Below are 22,307 nucleotides of genomic sequence, written 5' to 3'. Positions count from 1 at the left end.
CCAATCAGATCAGACACTTAGTGAATGAGATTGTCCTGATTCATAAGCACGAAAATGCTGTATCCAGAATTCATGGATCGATGAAAGACAAGGAACTCGACCATCAGCAATACCACCACAAATCTATTGGTAATGAACCCACAATTAGTACGGGAATGCATTCATTTTATATGGAGGTTTTGTTCCGTAAGTGCAACCAATCTCTACTGAAGAGTCTATAAGCATTGCACAACTGTCTCATCCTTATTAAGGAAAACTAGGATTGCGCTTCTCACGAAACTCTAGGGGGTTTTGAACCGATGACATCCCGGCTAGTAGTTTTAAACCATTCGAACCGAACTTCGGTGTGATTAGGTCTCAATTAGAGTATAGCGTCACTCTTTCTTCAACCGTGAGATCACCTGGTGACATGTATTGACTGGCTCCTCTAGTGGCGACCTCTCCCACGGAGGTTCCACTCATTGGCTGAATTTTTTATTCTTCCACTGAGCCACTTACAGACTGTTGCTAACGTGAGTATAGGCTCCACTTACAGGACGAAATCTGCGTCAGCAATTCTTAAATCTCCTCACAACGTCGATAACAATTACTTTATGCTTAGTTTCATCAAATAAAACTTGTTTCTTGGCATAATGAAGATTTAGTATAGCAGTATCGTAGTGTCTCTTTTGGAATAGTTCATCGTGCTGAACTCATATCGAATAAGTTTAACTGGTCCCAACGGCCCCATACATCCCCAATAATTATCCTAGCCTTATGATAATGTACATTTTACGACCATTCGAAATTAACCTACTCCAATGAAGTACGCTCAGCCATCCACATGACCAAGTACACTCCCATCCAGTACTATTTTCTCGGTTCCTATCGTGTCTGATTGGATACGAATATGAGTGCTGTCTCTGCTCAATGTGTAGAAATGACATTCCCTGTTTCCTGTTGTTGAGGTTCCCGATACGGGACTTTGAGTGACGCGTAGGTTCGACAATCCTGAATATCAAAAGGAAGAATTGGGTTCGTAATTCTACGGTACTATTTACCACAAGTTTAGCAGATGTGTACAACAAACCTCAGTTGTTCACATTCGTATCGTCAACAACCTCACAGGTCTGTCGCTGACCGGCACAATGCAGTGTCAACGTCCGCACACCAAGCAACGGCGAGCAGAATGATGGCTCAGTAGAGTGCGTTGCGGTCGACCCTTACGACAGCAGTCTCGTGATTCTCATTGGACGTGTGATCACGCGGAACCCATGAGAAAACAAGTCAAGGTAGGCTCAGCAAACGCGACATGAACACACATGAGTAATTGGGTCAGCAGCGCAGATTCACACACAGACACGCCTGTCAATGCCCAAGTATCGGACCAGACGGCCTCTTCGGCAAGGTGATTGCCGGGTACGGATAAGTAAAACAACTGGAGATCAAAAGTACATAAGCGGACTAAGCAAATGAATGGGGGAATTATCATAAGGTCAAGTTAGATTTAACACTGGTAGGATAACATTCGTTGCTGCTCCCTAGTTAGCATTGCTTATGAATACTTCAATGAGCTTGTTGGTGCTGTTCAAGCTGGGACGCAATAGAATCACAAAACGTGTGACTTCACGGCCAAGGTGTAACCCCTGTTAAAGTGAAAATTGCCGACGAGACGAAGCTAATTTCCGTAAGGCACGACGAATAAATGTGGCCCTCAGGCGATTAAGAAGCCAGGAGTTTAGTTCTGTGTGAACTATTCACGTTCACTTTGGCCACCAGAATATGAGAGGAATAGCACTTTGAAGAATGGTCACAATAGTGGCAAAAAAAACAATGAAAGAACCAAGGGACCAACGAGCCTTTTTCTGGATACTAAGTGCATTAAAATGGTCGCAGAAAGCGAACAATTTGGGACCGCTCACCATCACCTGATTCGACACTATGTAGACAAAATTCCAATTTGTAATCAGCCTGTTCACAGCACAACAAGAATAATAGGAGTGTGGACTGTATAACTCTCCGGAACGCCGTATAAAAACCAATCAGATTTTCCCTTCAATAACATTTCTTAAAAGCTAAACAGTAAAGCTGTGCAAAAACATCTCATGAACTAAATGCCCAAGTATTTCTAGAGACCTTCCTGATCATAATTCAACTAAAATTCTTCGTGTAAAAATAATGAAAAGACAATGGCAAGTTGACACTTGCCGCTGAGTTGTATATTGCAAAAAATAGTGACGAAACTTCTGGAACAGTGTGCTCTGAAGACAATGGAAATACAGCGATCCAGTCAACAGAAAACGTATAAACTACCCTATGCATTTCTAATCACACCGCGAAACAATTCCTTATCTCCATGGGGCCCATTCCATCGTCTTACAGTGTGCTTCATGTGTTTCCCGAGCACTGAGTTTATTCCAAAACACACGCAGGAAGTGTGACGAAACAGAATCTCCAAGGCTAGTACGGCAATGTTGAACAACGTCGGTTATCAAGGCAGCCAAAGCGGTTCAAAATCGAACTACTAAGGCTCGAAACTATTCAGCTCCACCGGAAGCCGAATCCCAGGGGGCGTGGTGGCTCTGCGGTGACTGCACCGTGTTGTTCTTGGTATCTGTAATTGTTCGACGTCTTCTGCTTGGTATGTTCCAGGAGTTAGTTGGCGCTCAGATGTGATCGGCGTGTTTGGACTTGTGTTAACCCTCTATGCGTATATGCGTGATCGTGTGTGCATTTTGGACGGGAAGTATATCCGTTTGTGATTGTGCTTGCTGTGATGCGTCTTTTTTGAGATTTCTGCTTGACATCAGGTCATTTTGCTTACCAGGGTGTGCACTAAGCCCAAGACAGAGCCTCCATCACTACGGTTGACACAGTTTGGTCGTTTAGATCTCTACTGCTTAAGCGCATACCCATTCCATGTGAGGCTTGAATCCTGTCGCCGAAGTTGATTCCATGGTCTGACTCAAGTTCGTGACCTAGTTGATTGAATTTCGTGGAGGAAAACGCGCATCTCGTTTGTGCCCCCTGATTCGCACGTGGAGTTGTCTGGTCTATGTATTAGGCCGGATGGAATTCGGTAGACTCAGTTTGTGTGGCTTGGGCTTGAACGCCTTGGTAGGCATAGTGGCCAGAACTCAAGCAGAACTTCGAGAAATGGCGAATCACAGCCAACATAATCACAGACGGAAGCACATCCAATTCAAAGTACACAAAACAACGCGTACACGCAAACAGAGCTTACATACTTCCACACACGTAGATCGCATCTTACTGCTAGCTGACCTCCGGAGCGGGGCGAGATGGCCCAAGCGGTTAGAGCGTGAATTTACTGACCGGAAAGCCGTGGTTCGGCCCTCTGCCCGTCGCCATCCCCAGTCTAGGCTTGGGCAACCTGGCAGTATCCCAGCCCTCGTGCCTCCTTCGTGTGGCACGGCAGCTAGGCACCAAAAGGGTGCTACAGCTGAATTTTTTTTGACCTCCGGAGCACACCAGTCAGAGACATGAGAGCGGACTAAAACTCTGCGCTTGAATCGCATCCCGTTGAGTATGGAAATCACTGAAAATGTTTGACCACAGCAACCGAAACGTGGGGTCCTAACATCTAGTTCCATTATGCTGTATTGACTTTATACTTTCCATATGATGCTAACCGATTCGAGACAAAAACGATTCCAATGAGTTGACTGTTAGCTCTCATATGGAAAAGAGAACAAACGGGGTGGGTTGAATTTACTATGCGTTGTACTGCAGTTACTAGGTCAGAGTAGCGTTCGTACTGCTGAACTTTAAAATAAAATTAATGTGATTTCGCAAGAAGAAGTAGCCTTCCAGAGAACCCTAACTTCCGAGTGGTTAGGCAGAGTTATTCTGGGTTTCTTTATGTATTACTGCAGGCAGTACTTGGTCAAACATTAGAGCAGTCTGATAGCAATGTACATTCGGTCGTTTCTCACGTAATCTGTGGCAGTCCCACCACAATCACTCAGCATTGATCGTGGAACAAAGTCGTGAAATCCCCAAGCTGATACCTCCGTTGTTTTGGCCCCCTGAACTTTTACTTCCTTCACTGCCAAAGGTCGCTCCCAGACTCCTTTCTCGTCTTCATCTTCAGGAAAGGGTTTTAGTGTTCTTGTGATATTTCGTCCCGAGACTGACTGATCAATCAGAACAAACTGCATGTGATCTCGAAAAGGCCACACAAGCTGCTCATCAAACTCTCCAGCTACGAGTTGCACAAAAATACCCACAAATCGTTTAGTGAATTCCAATTTTGTTCGAAATCTGTATCCAGGCGTCCCTAGATAGAATGAATCGCTCCAATAACTGCATCCTTCTGCTTCTACCACCGGATAATCAGGAATCGTCCATATATAGAGCATACACTTTGAAGCCGCTTGTTTTCTCTCTGTTGTGCCCTTATTGTTCACGTCATCAGAGCCCTGTTGTCGGAGATCTAACATGCCGAAGTTTAAAGCATCTGTATTGACACAGTCGTCCATTTTGTTCGGAGAACAAGGATCAGGAAATTGAAATTTCCGACTGTTTATTTCAACGCGATCATCTGATGTGCACGTCTTGGCAGAAGGTTCCACTGATATATGCACCGGGGTCGAGGAGCAAAGTGTGGGCGCTTTTACTTTCTCATAGCGTGAACTAAAAGGCTCAGCATTCAGCCTGAATGCCAGTTGTTGTGAAAGCGGATTGGTCGCATTGGGACCTGGTGACAAGTATTTGTCTGCGGTGCCCAGAAGATGAATACACTGTCGGCATTGTTGTACGGTTTTGGCACAGTGAACGGACGTCAATTCTTTGGCCATTGTACACAAGTGTTTAGTCAAACAACATGTGCAAAATTTGGAGACTAACTCAAGCAGTCTGCTAGTACACCCACACCTGTAGTCATCTGCAGCAAAACGATTGGTTGCCAGATCCATAAAACAAACTGGGGTCTGTTCAGTTTTACTGGGTAAACCTGAATCCTCCGTTGAACAGTGTTTGTCCTTTTCGTCCCATACGGGCTGATTAAGCAGCGTGTGGAGTTTAACCAAATCATTACATAAATCAAGTTGCTTTTGAGTCATTCTCCGAAGAATTTCATTCTCACCCCTGATTTGACTGAGCTTCTCACATAGGCATTCTTTGAACGCCTTTCTCTCTTCCCCATTGCTTGTTGCTTGTGGTTGTTCATAGGCCGACTCCATAGGTCACATTGTTTTCTGGTATAAATGACCATAGTACAGTGTGGGACAGCATGTAACTTAAACTCAGGTCACGTGATAACGTCTAAGCTTGTTAGTCGATTAGACCACATGATCACATGACTGACACTCAAAAACTTTCAGCTATTCGATCAGACTATGAAAGGCTGCCAACTTCAAAAAGATTTGCAAGGAAATTTATCAATGTATAAGCGGTCCCTCATATCGAAACAACAGATGTAGACGCCAAATTCGGAAGTCATTTTCAGCGGACGAATTGTCCATTGGTTTACCAGGAACCATTATGGAGAGTGGAACGGCGCCCACGGGTGAAACACATTGCTTTTATCGAATATACAGTCATTTGCAAACTAATTTGGTTTTTTCGAGAGACTCACCTGGAACCCAGCTGATACTCTCGTTTGTGATGTTCTCAGGCAACTGAATGTGCTGCACCAGGCTGCCTCATGTTACGGTCGCTACGATATTCGAGATATCGCAGTACATTTCTAATGTACTACTCATAAGGTTGCTGAAAATCCGTCGACAGCCCACTACCGGTTTCGCCCTTTTTGGGGCTCATCAGGTAGGCGCAGTCCCCGGTCGTGGGCTGTCAAAGGATTTTCAGTAACCTTGTGAGTAAAACATTACAAATATATAGATTGTTTTTTACCTATCCGTACACGAAACCAAAGTGATACTAACTGAGCCTATAAGCTGAGGCCACTCAAACCAAACACACTGTTGTGGAGTCAATTTATCCAGAAAGATCACTCTTCCTCGGCTTTTGTAAGCCACAGTGCAGCACGTTCTAACAGGAAAACAAAAACTGAGCTGTGATGTTAAGAAGCGGGGTAAATAAATAAATAAATAAATAAATGGTTAGATGACCGAGCAAACGAGGGGGCAGAATTGGTCTAATAATTGGTCTAATAGTTTAACCATTCCTCTCGTTGTTTGCTTGTTTAGTCAACAGCTTAATGGTTTGTTCATTATTTGCTTATTAGTTAGTAAACTCATCCGTCCCGTCAACAAGTCTGTAATGAAATGAATGACCGACGGGCAGTTGTAACGCAAAATTCATCTTGATAAAAAAGCACTTCGAAGCCATCGGTTGCTCAGATGCGTAACTATAGTTTACCAGATAGTTCAATGAGTAAGTCCAGAGACAGCTATCAGGAATTCTCCTTGGTAATCAGGTGACCTTGTATTAGCTCAGTCAGAGTGGCACTCAGAGTGTAAACGTTTTATCAAGGAGGCATCGATCCCGCAACGCTAGCAAGCTGGCTACCGATCTAAACGAACAAATCAACAGGCATAAGATCAACTACTAATAAACTTAACCGAGCAAACAATAGTTGAAATTGTCTAGGGCCGTTTTGAAAATTCGCACAGGTTTTTGTGAAGGATTCAAGAAGCATTTCGTCTAGATTTGTCAAAAAGTGTCCTTTTATAAGGACGGCCAGTAAAATGCAAATCCAGTTCATTTAGACAAACCTCCTGACATGTCTAACTAAAAAAATTCCCCCTCAATCCTTCCTGTGAGCATATTTCATCTCATCTGAAGCAGATGCCTGAGTTCATCTCCGAGATTTCGAGGTAAATTATATCAGAATCTTGCAGAACTTTTGAGACTCTGTGGAAAAGAATTTTGATTGTGTTCCTATTTTAAGGGCTACCGATTCGGCTTAGTGAAACTGTACTAATCTCATGTGTGTAAGGTGACTACGTAAGTTCGCAAAGCCAAATTCAATAAGGACATATACATTTGCTTCGAGACGAACATATGTTGACTTGTAGGAACTTGAAAACTTAACAGATGCTCCGAGACAAGCCTCGAAAAACACTCGGGAAAGGTGGAAGTAACGAACAATATTTGGCTGTTAAGCATGTGCATGAAATATCCCAGATGTAGGTAAAACAGGAAACTGTAATTCCCAGTTGTTTCCACGCCGCCCATGACGATCGAGAACAGGAAGGTTAGGGATGGCTTTCTAAAATCTTAAAAATAATAATTAAATCGACAAGCTACTTCACACCTAACGTTACGTACCAATTCACTCTCATTAGCTACACAGCCAGACATATCGTTGTGCAAACAGCAAGGCAAGTTGAAGAGCACACGGTTCCGTAATTCGCATTGCTTGTCCTTCCTACTTCGTGTAGCGAGCGAGATCACAAGTCTGACGTCATGACGCAACAGCTGATGTGGAATACTACCATTACATTGGCATGAGTATTGCCTGCATGATGATCGTGATGCTGCTGAGGAACCAGCGTTTTGTGAATCATCATATGTAGGCGTTTGCGTCCCCCATACACTCGGGTATGAAAACATGAACGCATGCACCCAGGCATAAACCAGCACACATGGTCGTTCAGGTCGACTGTCGTTCACGTATGAACTTGATTGTTAGTCAACCATAGTTAAATAGAGGTTGAAGAGATCTCCCCTGTTATACGGAGTTTCGGCTGTGGATTGAGTGGAATGAACCGTTATGCGAACCCGATCGTTTTGGAAGTCTACAAACCAGCCCATTAAGTAAGCCGTTGCTTACCGTCAGTCCATGAGATGCAGGCCACCGAACAGCAACAGGTCCGTACGATGTGACTCCGGACAACTCTGGTACCTGTCACTTTGTTGAGCCCGGAGTAGACATTTGCCTTAATGATCATTCTGCAGGACACTATGTTCCACTGACCTTTAGTAGAGTAGTAGCAGCAGAAAGGTTTGCACCTGACGCCAATATGCAAGGAGAGCACAACAATGCTTTACTCAGCTCTGTGTGTTCCAGATATTGAATAAGGAGTAGTAAGGTCCCACGTAATCGCAATGAATTGGTATCGCTATTTTGGATATTGCTGAAAAGAGACTCCACCTTGAGGAATAGGCGTGCCTTAAAAGAACCCTCGTCTTGTAGCCTAAATATGTTTAGCGCAGCTACAACGCTGCCGATCGGCTGTGAATGCCGGCTCCCAAAAAAACACGTGGTGCATCATCCCCTAGCAAAGCCGGACATTTCACTGGAAAGTGTGATTTAGTCACTATTGGTAACATATCTAATGATTTTCCAGGCTAAAATAGAATGCTTTTTTCTGCCGTTAGGATGTAACTCGCCTTGATAAAGTGATTCAGTAAAGCTTTCACTCAGCTTTCAAGCATCCTGAACCATCCTGTTAGCCATTCCTGACAACCTCCTTGAATTCTTTTGGTCATTCACAAACATACTCAAATCCATCAAACATCCACCATCGTGAAGCAGTGGTGCAAATGCGATACAATATATGTCGTTTAAGTCAAAATGGGTACTACCACATACTAACCTGTGCATCGGTTCTCCTAATAATCATCACATGCTTTTCTGTTGATTCATCGAGAATATCGTTACTACTCGGTTTATAACGATAGCAACCTTATTCAAAAGAGATTTTCCGGGGATCAAAAACCTGGAATCCATGGGCCTTATGAAGATCACTGGTATGGTGGATGGAATTAGGAAGCGAACAAAACTAGAGGTTGAAGGATGCCCGTTTTGCGCGAATGATGTAATCTGACCGCATTTCCAAACTCTAACTATGATGAGAAAACCACGGAACAGATGATGCAGGAAAACAAGCGTAGTTTTCCTTCTAAAATATAATCTGTTTCTGGAGTTCTAAAGGATGTGTGGGTAGTAAAAGCCCAGGAGAACAGTAGTGGATGGGTTTACGGGTCACCAGGTGGTTAGAATGTTTGATATAAAGCAGCGATTTCGGGTACAATTGTTCTATTTTCTAACAGGTAGCTTTCCAGCACTAAATTTGTCCAACGCAACAGCACCGATTTTAAAACACTTGCTAACCGGAGCACTACGCTGATGAACGATCCCCGGAGAACTCTGGTATGATTATTGAATCACACTAAGTTTATAGTAGGTTTATATGCATATGACATAACAGCACAATGAACTTACAGTGTGACACGGTGCTATATTGAAGGACACAAGCTATCGATGGGTGTGATGCTGGCAACAGTTATCATGTTATGATATTCGGATTTACTTTCCACGTGCTACAGAATCTCACACGTGACAAGCATCCCTTCCACGAGGATTTGGCTGGAATCTAGGTTGACGAGAAATAACCAGATATCCAACACCGTCGACGAGGTATTACTCTCTATACCTCCCGGGCTGAGTGAGGAAAATTAGTTAGAACGTCACCATGAAGAACATATTGTTCGCCTCACTCCGTAGGTATGCGGCTACACTTCTTCTGGTTGAGAATCTTCTCACCTCACTCCGTAGGTAGGTATGCCGCTACACTTCTTCTGGTTGAGAATCTTCTCAGATCGCTACCTCTTACAGACTGGATATGTTTGACAGATAGATAGATAGATAGATAGATAGATAAACAGTGTGATTGGCTGAATGAACATATGATTGAATGAACATTCGCATTGTCTTGTACTCAGAAGCATGTTCATCTTACGATTACATAGTTTTGACGCCCTGCTTAAACACACAAGGATGAATGTCTACCGCGTGTTGCACGAGGTTGCACGAACTTAGACTCATGTCACCTTTAATCACAAAGTCATATGTAGGCTTATTCAAGTGGTCCGTTTCTAGGTCATTCGCACGTTTCTACGACGAGTACAATTAAGAAGTTGCAGCTGTCGGCGGTTGTTGTGGCAAGCTGAGGTCTCATCTTTTGAACACCAAGTATCGTTTCGCTCACTACATCTATTATTTTATGCCTCTATGAAATTTTCATGGAACCTCTTGCTAGCACCTTCAAATGTACAAGATAGTATAACCAAGCGGAATGAATGGACTTGGTAGGAAAATTCAGACCCTCGAACGATTCACGAAGACGTTACCTTTGGCCGATAAGAAGATGAGACCCTAGCGCGACACTATTTTTCCAAGTCTGCTGTGATTCTCCCTCTCTAAAAATTACTTGGTATACAGAACAGATTTCGAATGGTTTGACAGAACTGTGCGTAATTAGGATCTGCAGCCAGAGTGATCCCTTAACACGAGCTTTCCGATAAGGACTTGTAAATATGAGTAACGTGACATTTGGTAACATTAGAGAGCTGGTTATTGGTAAACTTACTGTGCTCACAAACGTAAGACGTATCGCACTTGGTTATGCTATTTACGATAAAAGTACGTCATGGTGGTGGTTGAAAGGCAATTTCCGCTTGTCGAGTGAGGTTTTAAACGAACAGGTGATTGTGGATAGGCAAATTACGGTGAATGTCGAGTGTTTCTGTATTCCGCGAAGCTCCGTTTTCGCTTTAATAAACTGTCTTTTGTGATTTAACTGCTTTAACAATTGGCACGGTAACTAGACAGAACAACCATTTTCCTGTTCGTTTTTGTACCTTCGCACCGCAATCTTCCTCGGAAATCCTGGGAAATTCAGACAGGAACGGTGCTTGGATTATCGGTTATAGATGCCCCACAATTCATGTGCCGTCTAATTGTTTAACCAAATTCCACGACTAACGTATTATTCTGCAATTTACATGCTTTGGTGTCGCTCAAAATGCTCTTGTAAGACAATTTCGGTCAGAGTTATCACGGCGTTATTCAGAAGTAGAGCTCAAAAACGGTTCAAAGGTGAGTCGAGCTTTCCCTAGACGTCGACCGCATATAAATTATTCTATTCCAGTCGATAGGAGGCACAAAGTATCAAATTGTGGTAATGGAAGAGTTCGGTTAGTCCGAAAGCTAGCTGAGTCTACTAACACTGAGACTCAAACTTAGAATTTACGTACAGCATCACAATTTCGCACTGTCTCACTTGAAGACAGTTGGGAATTGTAACATAATAACAATACGAATAGACAGAGAGCAAAGAGTCAGTCTATACTGAAATGCTCAGAAGCATTGCGCATATGTTCCATCTTTATTGAGAGCTATCAGTGCAACTCATGAAGCTCCAGGTGGGTTCGAACTCATGACCTCGCGGAACGCGACAAGTTTTTGCATGGCTGTGACGAAGTGGATGGCTAGAAGTGCATCTTACTCATACACCGTTGCGGCCATTTACTTGCCTAGTGAGCCAGAGATATCGGCTTGCCGACTCCGAGCTGTCCAGAATACAAGTATGAGGTTGATTGTGTTAAAACAGTATGGTCACTGGAACATCAAAAGTGACAAATAGGTCGTATGCAAATTACGGACAACTGATAGTTCCGGATCAAGGTTCACACTGGAGGAATAATGGATCGAAGAAATAAATCAGTATGTACCACAGAAGTGCGCGTTTCTCTACATGGAGAAAGTAGGTTAACCAATAGGCTGGTTTAGAACGCTACTCCAAGACCAAGCAGTGATGGGGTATCGACAATATGACAGACGTGTTTTGCATCACGATCGATAATCAATGATGGCAAAACTTCACCGATGCATCATAGTTGCACATGCCATTTTTTCCTCACCGTACGGACGTATGCTATGTAAACGAGAGCACTATATTACAGTAAAGCACCCGCTTCCCACGCTGGTGTTAACCGCATTGACGATTTTTATGATCAAAATGGTGAAAGCAAGCCAACCGTTTAAAACAAATAGGAGAAGAGTGGATGCCCGAAACTAGTTGTGCACATGGTTCCGGGGTGTTTAAGTGATGAATTTTCAGTCAGACAACTTACAAAGAATCCCACAGCATGAATTGAACTGCCTGTTCTTCTTAACACTCGAGCTTTCCACATGGTAACTTGGTTGACTGTACTAAATTGTCGGAACACAGCCGCAGTACAAATGAAGCATATTCGGTTTCGCTTGTTGAAGGACCCCAAACTACACAAATCATTCACAAAAATATAGCATTAGGGCTTACCGACAGGTCTGTGGAGTTTTCGGTGAACGAGGGCTTTTGTTCGGGCCAAGATCTGATGCACTGTGTCTTGTGAACGTTGTTGTCTTTTAATATGAACAGATGGATAAAAATGCGCCGTGACGTCCTGACGGTGAAGGTCCGCGGTAACAGAAGACATAGTCCGAAATTGCTCACTCTCACCTTATGGTCATTTTGAGCGCCTATTTCACCCTGTTCTGAGATTTTCCTTGTTTAGAAAGTACATCAAGATAATTCTACAGACGTAATACACTACTGCTATTTCACCCTTTTCTGAGATTTTCCTTGCGATAAACGGTTAATCACAATGAAGAATCTTTTGTTTAGAAAGTACATTAAGATAATTCTACAGACGTAATACACTACTGATGAGGTTGCTGAAAATTCTTCGACAGCCCACGGCCGGTTTCGCACTTCGTAGGGCTCATCAGGTAGGCACAGTACCTAAGTTTCCGTCAAACTTATGCTTTACTTGAACATGTATTGCACGGAATTAGCGAAATATACTCTTTTGCTTAGAAACATCATAAACGGGAGCTTCAGCTGGGTTCCAGGTGTCTCTCGCGAAACCAAATCTGTTTGCAAATGAGTGCATTTCTCTAAATTAATATACTGTTTGTTTTCAGGTTGATGCTCGCTTAGTATCAAGAGCCTGTATCCCTGATTCTCTTAGATCAATCAGCTTAGTTATTCGCGACTTTGAGTCAAGTGGTGCTCATGTAAATCAGTGGGCAGCTAGTCTGAAATACATCTTTTTCATAGTACACAGGCAATCGTAGCACTAGAAATCTGACTTCTTGGAGCGACCTGCCATCAGACAAGTTGGTCTGCCTTATGCGGCCTTTCCACTGTGATTTTAAGCAGTTTAGGATATTGTTTCCACTCTCCCTTGTGAATGCAACTGGCTCCTTGTTTGCTTCGGAAAGCCATGAACCGAAATCATATGAAGAGACTTCGCATTGCTCGTTCGAATTTGCATGACCTGCCATCAGACAAGTTAGTCCGCCTTATGTGGCCTTTTCACTGTGATTTTAAGCACTTTAGGATATTGTTTCGACTCTTCCTTGTGAATGCAACTGGCTCCTTGTTTGCCGACCTGCCATCAGACAAGTTGGTCTGCCTTATGCGGCCTTTCCACTGTGATTTTAAGCAGTTTAGGATATTGTTTCCACTCTCCCTTGTGAATGCAACTGGCTCCTTGTTTGCTTCGGAAAGCCATGAACCGAAATCATATGAAGAGACTTCGCATTGCTCTTTCGAATTTGCACGTTTTAGCTCATTGCTTTATAAACAGCCCAAATCAATATTCAAGTTAAGTTTGGGTACGTAAATAGTGAATGGTCAGATAACCATTTTTGACTTTCTAACATAAACACTGTTTCCTAGTAGCCAATAAGCATGTTATTAATCTTAAGGCTTACTATTTCTTCTGAAGTCCACGTTAGATTGAATGCAAGTCACAAATTAGGAAAACAATAATTCATGCTACCTTTTCCAGGAATTGCCAAACTATCAGGAAGTAGTAACTCCAGAAAGCCCAGAACCTGCTGAAACCCTAAAACTGAAGAAATTCACAATAGGAAATCCGGCCAGTCAATCATTCAATCGATTTAACAAAAGCCGATGAGTGTTCAGGCACGCCATAGAAGCATTCCCGAATGTGATCAGCATCCAGGCATTTCATGAAAGCACGATTGATGGGTGCTCACTAAGCGTCTATCAGAGAGCCTGAATCAATGTCAGAAAGTCCCCGTTGTAAATTTTGCATTCGCCCGCAAACACTCGCTTGTTCGAAGTATAGCTGTTGTGTTCCCTTCTGTGAGTCTTTTTTCAGTCATTAGGCACTGGAGCGGGGCCAGCAACAGATACCATAGGTTGGTGAATCAGCACATATAACAAAAACAGAGCTATGCTCACGCCCGGTGAACATATGAATGCCAGAACATAAGTGGGCAGCGATATGATTTACCGGCATGTTTTCCGCATTGAATACGTACCCTACTGATCTCACTGAACCTCCAGATGGACGGTTGTGACATTCCGCGTGTCATCTTGTAGGATTTCTTGAGGTCACAGAGGAGCTATATCAGGTATTGGTCTTTTTGTTTTCTTGTCCTCAATGTGATCACAGGACAAAACCTGTTGAACAGCCTTTCGAACAGTGAGTTCCATCAAGTTAGTCCAAAAACATCTTTTCAAGTTAGCGAAATACACTCATTTGCAAACTAATTTGGGTTTTTGAGAGACTTACCTGGAACCCAGCTGAATCTCTCGTTTATGATGTGCTACACTAGGCCACCTCATGTTTCAGTCGCTACGATATTTGAGATATCGTAACGGCCCATGACCAGTATCGCTCTTATGGAGGCTCATCAAGTAGGCGCGACCCCCGAGTTTGCATCAAGCTTATGTTCTGCTTGAACACAAATTGGGCTCATTTCGACAGATGCACTCATTTGCATACCAGTTTGGTTTTCCCGGGAAACCAACTTGAAGACTGAGAATGGAGAGATTGGTACTTGGCTGTCGGAGAGGTTTCAGCAACCTTATGAGTAGCCTGTTACGTATGTTCATTGATTAATTTATTCACCTTTTAAGCCGTCATATGACAGTTGAATTTATTGGGTTTTCACGACATTATATAGGTTACGATGAGGAACATCCAATCAAGGTTTCACCAATCCCATTGTTGAAAACTTAACAAGATGTTGCGCTATGCTGCGACATCTCGAATATCGCGCCTTTCGAAAGTGAGTGCCCCAGCTGGTTTTCGGTTGTCTCTCACTAATATGCATGTGTGTGTATTTCGCGGAGGCTTGTCACACTCGGTCCAATTAGGAACGAAACCCGACAAAACGTAACTTGAAGTGTAAATAGGGAAACTGCAACTTACATCTCTCTCAAAACAAGCTACGGAATGGTTCAAAATGACCGGGACATCAAACAAGGGTTAAAAGGATACGTTTATTGTCATAAAGTAAACCGTTATGACCAAATGATTGTGTACAGTGTTTCTCGCATTGCTGAAAGTTCTTTGGTGCTACGGTACATTTTTGTAGCCCACTGGTTATTCAATGTATCAGTGATACAAACTATGATGAAGGTCGAACCGCGGTGATTACTATGCGGATGCACATTGCAGCCGATGTCACGGGTTTGACAACGCGGGAGCCTCCAACCAATGAGACGCACCCATACAAGCTGTGTGGTCATTGGTCGGTGATCTATTGAAATAACAGATAACCGCTGTTCGTAGAGAAACTGTGACCACAGATATGGATACGAGGGACAACTTATGCCATTTCGCGGTTGATTTGTATGACAAAGTTGTCAGGAAACAAGGTAATTTGTTCAATGTAACACTTTAGTTTCTAACAAAGCGCATCTGAACAGTGTATTCTTCTCACCGTTGAGTATCTATACCACCATGGCAATGATGATGGCCGGATCGGATGGGAACACGAAACAACAGATACTGAAAGCATTACGTCTTTCGGACTTGGAGATCTCGGGCGAGCCACACGAATATATTCACTCCATTCTGAAGAAATATTTTGAAACACCCACCGGAGTCGAATTGTCGTTAGCCAACCGTTTATTCGTATTGCGACAGGCGCACATTCAAGTGGAATACTCTCAAGTTCTTCAGAGGAGTTATCGCGCCGATACGGAACTGGTGAGTTCTGTTTTCATTCGTAGTATTCTATGAACACTGCTCTGTTGTAGCTGACATCGATTCCCGATATTGAGGCCAAACGACAGCACATGAATAACTGGGTGGCAATGAACACACGTGACAAGATTAAAGACCTTATCCTGCCTGGTGTTTTGTCGGCCAGCACACTATTGTCTCTAATCAATGCAATATACTTTAAAGGTGAATCGGGGTCTAATGATCATCATTGAGTCTGCATAGGCAAATGGCAATCAGCCTTCTTGAAAGATCTTACCTATGAAGGAGAATTTTATTGCTTAGACGGTGAGAAAGTGAAGGTGGAAATGATGTGCGTAGAAGCTGACTTCCCCTACTTTTCCTGGGACTCGTGTGACGCACACGCAATTCGGTTGCCTTTCAGAGATAGCGAGTAAGTCTTCATAAAATTATGGCCTTCTCAAGTGCAAATTATCTTCTATCACATATACTGAAAAAAATCGTGATAATTTGGTTGCCCTCGTAAAGAATTGGCGTCTTGATGTCGGGCCTGTGAGACTTCACAGCTTATCACTTGACTGATTGCATTATCCAGAACCCAATCCACACTGCCATGTAGATTGTGCATTTGCGCAAGGTTGATTTTCAAGGAGACTGAAAGTGGTTGTTGCACTGACTGAGTAATTAGGTGGGTCGCTGAAACCAAAGAGCTTAGTAGTAGTAGTAATACCTGATGATCCGACACAGAACATGATTATCTGAATGCATGATGCGTGGAATTATTAACTGAGTATCTGATTTCCAGTTGGCAAATGTTAATCGTGCTACCAAACGAGGAAGATGGACTGAACAAATTGGTTGATCATCTCCGTAAACCTGGAAATCTTGAAAAGTTGCTGAAGGCGGACTTCGTCGAACAGAATATCACCGTACACCTCCCCAAGTTCAAGCTTTCTGAGGGTGTTCTACTATACGCCAAGGAATTGTTGATTCAGTGTGGGATCCATGATGTGTTCGACTCTGCGAAAGCGAATCTGTCAAAAATATGCGCGGATGAACGACTTTTTGTGTCCGATGTTCTGCACAAGTCTGTTTTGGAGGTGAGCGACCTGTTACTCGCCTAGCGTAATTTTCTTGTTATTTAGCCACCTCACAATTGTTTACCGGTAGAATTTCAGTCGTTCAGCTAACACACATCAGTCAGTTTGGTAGAATTCCATAAATTCGTGCATCGTTGCACGGTAACAGTCCAGTTGGATACTTTGATAAGTCACACCGAACTAAAGGATTTAACTTGTGAATGTTTGCACCAGCCGAACTGTTGACCAGATTGTGCCAACTTTGAGTAGTATGTAAACCTCACTTTCTGCTATGCATCATGTTGTTAGCACCATTACCCGGTTGATACCTAGGAGGGCTGGTTTGGAACATTCAAGATTAAGACCTGAAATAATTTCATACACCTTCAACAGCGCACGACCAGGGCTTATCAGATAGGCTCAGTCCACGAGTTTCCCTTCTACTTGGACCTGAATCGGGCCGATTTCGACAAACACACTCATTCGTACATCAATTTCGTTTTTACGGGGTACTCAACTGAATCCCTGGTTCATAGTATTCTTTATTTGAGTGTATTTGTCCAAATCAGCACAGTTTGTGTTCAAGTAGAACATATGGTTGACGGTGACTCAGGGACTGCATCTAACTGATGAACCCAAAGAAGGGTGAAACCGGTCTTGGATTGTCGAAGAATTTTCAGTAAACTTAGGAGTAGTTTCCTTCATGAAAATATACTGCGATATTTCGAATATCGTGTCAACTGAAACATGAGGCGGCCTGTGTGCAGCACATTCAGTTGAAGAACATAATAAACGAGAGATTCACTTGAGTCTCCCGTGAAAACTAAATTGATATGGAAATGAGTGCATTTGCCAACTTTTATACATCCGTCGTCCTGCACTGGACGTTGTTGAAATCGTTGCCTGATAGGTTAGAAAACTGAGCGTTTCGGAGTTCAGCTTGAGTTTTGCTTGGAAAGACTGTGCGGTTATCTCAAGAAAGCAGGCTTCATTGGTCGTTGGAGAAGACGAGCAAAAATTTTCCAAACACTTTACGTCACAGGTGTGACCCCTGTTTCAACAGGGGTGTTCACCTTTAAACAGTTGAAATAGTCCTATCTCGATGATGCTGTTGAACTTGTGAAGTGAGGCTGATCGGTATTTTCTGTGTAAAAAGAATCATTCTTGACATAAGTAAACCTCCAATTATATTACACCATTGATTCACTCCAGTAATTGTATGCTCCACAATTCTGTCCGACCTTACTCAGATCGACGAAGAGGGTGCAACTGCGGCTGCCGCTACTGCTCTTATGGCAGTCGGGGCGTCCTGTTATGAAGAGCCTCCACCATTTATGGTAGATCACCCGTTCTTCATTGCCCTTGTCTGTGACACAACGGTCCCGGTCTTTGTTGGACATGTAACGAAACCGGAAAACCCGTGAAAAGGCGATGTGTCCGTATTTTATTGCCGACCCGCTTTGCATCGCATTATTTCTTGTGACTGCTATGGTTCTCCTTTTAATGATTCCCATCACCGGTATATTACGACAGCCGAGATTACTTGGAACAGCTTATAAAATTTACAATGCGAACCATTTTTAGCTTACAATTGTACATGCTCCCTCCCTTTAATCGGTAAACTCAGCGACGGGTCTTGACCTTACTTTACTGCATGTGTGATCGACTGACCTATGCTGGAAGCTCACCGTGATACTCCTGGAGGCTGTCCCACTGGAGTGAACGGTAAATGGAAGTCTTCTAGCCATCCTAGAGATCTGTTCCTTAAAATCCTACATTAATCAGTGGATGTGTGCTAGTATCCACCTATTATCTTTGAGCCAGAGGTCCTGTATGGTTCCATAATCTAACTTGAACACTCCGACATTATCCTGATCACCGTGCAACCAAACTAAGAATACCGTCCCTGAGACTGGCGGCTTCTGCTCTGGTCAACCCATGTGCGTGCGTCCGCAGAAAAATCCACCGAACATCCAACATTCATTCTTGGAACCACAAAATCCTGTCCCTTTTGGGTGCCAGCTGACATAGGCAGCAAGCGATGAAACGAAAAGCACAGGGACAAATAACGAAAATGAGCCATTCTAGCACGCGTATCCTTGCTGATCTCTGCACATCCAATCGCAGCAGTTTATGTGACACTTGTGGCACGCATCCGGAAACGGAGAGAAGGTAACGTTCCAGTTGGTGTGTGGTGAGGAATTTTGGGTCACGAGTAGGCTTGACGATTCCGAGCATGAAGAGGAGGAAACAGGTGCGAAAATCTTCAGTGCTATTTGCACAAAGTTGAGTAGACTCATGCAGTAAATCTCCATCATCCGCGTTCGTGGAGTCAACGATTGCACAAGTCTGTCACTGACCGGTACAGTGGGGTGTCAAGGTTCCCAAACCAAACAACGGCGGGCGCAATGTTGGCTTGCTAGTGTGGGTTGCGAGGACAGTCTCGCGGTTCTGATTGGCTGTGCGGAAATCGTGGCAACGCAGGTCGGAAACAGTTTCAGCAAACAGCGTGCGAGCACGCGTATATAAATAAGCAGGTCAACGGTGTACATTCACACATACATACCACACAAGTATGGGATAGGGCGGCCTTTGCGGAAGGGTGAGCGGCGGCAAAAAGATGAGCAAAATAAGTGGAAATAAAAATATCTAAGCGGAGTAAGCGAATGAATTATCAAGTTAGGTCCAATGGCTATATAAGTCCTAAATCCTTGGCTTTGATAGACAGCATAAACTGCTTAAGATGAGTTCTTGATTCCCAAAATTAACTGCTCATTGTTCTGTTTTGTGACACTCGGTACTTTGTCTCAGACATTACTGTTTGTACAAGAATAGCTTTGCTCAGGCTGGGTAGACGAAACCGACAGACACGGAATTATTTTTTTTGATCGTTTCCTGGTGACAGACTTCATTGAAAATATTAACTTCACCAACTAAATAACCACGAAACATTACTATCAATTACACATGGCAGAAATTGACCCGTACCAACCGCTGCTTCGATCATCAACTTGTCTGGTTTAAGCTGTGAGGACCACAAAAAATGCGTAGACCTCCGCTGACCATTGAGCAGCTTTTGGAGCTCATGATGATGAAGAATGATTATGACGATGATGAAGAGGAGTGGGACCGATGAAGATTTGAACGCATAAGTGGGATGACATGGATTAAACTCACACATATATGACTAACTCTGCTGTAGGAGAGTGCACATCACGGAGCACAAGTCGTAATGACATGTATCACACGAAGGAAATCTTAGACGACCATACTACTCGCGTGCTACTTATAACTAACAATGTTGATGAAACATAGCGACCTGTACAGCAGCGGTTGCTCGACATCACTGACGTGCTTAGCCGTTTGTGGTCCACCAGGATCTGTTCGACTGCCGACTGAACATCCGGAGAAGATAGCGAATATACACTCATTTGCAAACTAATTTGTTTTTTCGAGAGACTCACCTGGAACCCAGCTGAATCTCTCGGTTTTGATGTGAAGTGAGTCACTCGAAAAAACGAAATTAGTTTGAAAATGAGTGTATATTCGCTAATTTCGTGCAATTCGGTTTCAAGTAGAACATAAGGTTGACGGAAACTCGGGAACTGCGCCTACCTGCTGAGCCCCAAGAGGGGCGAAAACGGTCGTGGGCTGTCGAGGAGTTTTCAGCAACCTTATGAGTAACGTAGTATGTCCGGTTGCCATGTCACCCGAAGGAAGAATATTTTTCAACTGCAATGATGTAAACAGCAAATTGGTTAGCACAAAGCCTTGAATGGGCTAACCAAGACGGAATACTTATACTGAAAACATGAATTGTTAGGGAGAATACGTAAGCTTCTTCAGAACTTTCCAGCCGTGTACTGGAAGTCCTGTTGTTTTGAGATACGAGTTGAACGAACGTGCCCTTGGTACATGGATTATGGCTTACAGGCTTAATCCAACTAGAGTGGTGCTCAGAACACAATGACTCCACTATCCTTGTGTTTCAACTTCGCATCCAAAACTTCAGGTAAACATCGAATGTGTGAGGATACACACCGGATTATCCGTCTGTTACTCTAGGGATCACAGTTCCATTTCCCAAGAAGTAAACGCACGGGAAGCAAGGACAACCAACGTTTCCTCAAGCATTCTAAGAAGCATCAGGACATCGCTTGCCAATTCCCTCTAGCACTGCATTATGCTGAAACAGATCACCCGATCTATCCAGTTTTCCGAACATATGACCCGTACGTGTGACGCACGCACGCGCCACACAAACAACTAATCAATTTACGCGTAATCACACGCACGCTCAATAGCATCCGCGGACCTGTCCAATTGCCTCATTGTAAACCACCGGCTCACACTCTTGTCGCGCGGGCGAATGCACTCAGCAATCTTATCCAGGAAACAAAACCAACAAAGTATGGTATTTAGAAAGCTTCTCTTGCATGTGGACCTCACCCCATTCGACGAAAATCTACTCCATGTTCCTCGGAGGCATCGAAAAACCGTCACTCTCTACTTGACTCCCCTACAATGAAGACTTGTGCGTTCATTAGTGCTTCTTTTTTTCAAAATGAATGCGCATCATGACTAGTGACATTGCTAATTTCGTTTCATTAGTTTATATTAGTCGCAAACGAAGCGATGCATATTTCCAGCAGTGTGACTCTGAAACAAAGCGATAGCGATACACCTATTGATATCGATATATCCTTTACAGTGGATGTAGCGACACCTGTCTACTGCCAATAGTGGCAACTTAGTCTCATTTTGCAAGGTGATCCCTCCAAGACAACCGCTCCCTGTGTATGGATTTGATTCAGTAATTCAGCTGGTAGGTCGTCTGTGACGCATTGGACGGGGTTCCAAACTTGCTAAGACGCTTTGAATGGGTGAAAAATAGTAATCAGAAACTCGCATCTAACTTTGCGTTGATCATAACCTTCACACTTGCAGAACAACAGCCTTATTTATCACATGTTTAGGACAAGTCTTATGCAAGTTATGCATTCACACATGAAATGATGAGACCTCCCGATCTGTTGATTTAATGTGGCGAACATACTTGGCGTTCCATTCCCACGAACTTAGACTCCCCACACGCAATGCATGCTTTAAAATGGCCCTGGTCGTTGAGTCATACCATCAGGCGGGCGCCTACACTTCTGAGTTCCTGAAACGAACTTCAGTGCTTTCTTGGGGAAACATATTTCTCTACTGATTCCCCATCAGTGAGTAGAACACAAATTTACTGACCTGAAGGTCCGTGGTCCGAACCCCATCTCTGCCTCCAGGCTTGGACAACCCCTGGCAATATCCCAGCCCTCTTGCTTCTTTCTGATGACATACAGATAGGCACCGAAAGCGTGCTACAGCTGAACGATGTTTTTACTGACTCTCTATCACAAAAAAGCCTTTGTTGATGCTTACGGGTTTGCCACCAACATTTTGTGGGTGTTCCGTTAGGACTGCTTGAACAATGAGACAAAGCATGGGTATTCGTTATGTCATATGTGTATAAAAGTGGAATAATTATGAAAGCGCGACCTGTCG

At 43.5% G+C, this 22,307-nt stretch overlaps 2 protein-coding genes across 2 annotated transcripts in view; both read right to left on the bottom strand.

Moving 5' to 3' along the window:
- The window catches only part of T265_04141 (hypothetical protein), a gene marked incomplete at both ends in the record, with an annotated part of 48,191 nt that extends 45,255 nt beyond the window's left edge, over positions 1-2,936 (bottom strand). The window contains 2 exons of the mRNA XM_009168799.1: positions 1,302-1,417; positions 2,892-2,936. Of these exons, the coding sequence (XP_009167063.1) occupies positions 1,302-1,417; positions 2,892-2,936 (161 nt within the window). The remainder of the gene's footprint in view (positions 1-1,301; positions 1,418-2,891) is intronic.
- A 957-nt stretch (positions 2,937-3,893) lies between these two features.
- Positions 3,894-5,183, bottom strand: T265_04140 (hypothetical protein; the record flags this gene model as incomplete). Its single annotated transcript, XM_009168798.1, has 1 exon — positions 3,894-5,183. The coding sequence occupies one exon, from the start codon at positions 5,181-5,183 to the stop codon at positions 3,894-3,896; it is 1,290 nt and encodes a 429-aa protein (XP_009167062.1).
- Between the last annotated feature and the right edge of the window lie 17,124 nt (positions 5,184-22,307).

This window comes from Opisthorchis viverrini (genome assembly GCF_000715545.1).
Source record: "Opisthorchis viverrini unplaced genomic scaffold opera_v5_65, whole genome shotgun sequence".
NCBI lineage: Eukaryota > Metazoa > Platyhelminthes > Trematoda > Opisthorchiida > Opisthorchiidae > Opisthorchis > Opisthorchis viverrini.
Note: the sequence above shows the minus strand (reverse complement) of the source record. Positions and strands in the feature narration are given on the sequence as shown.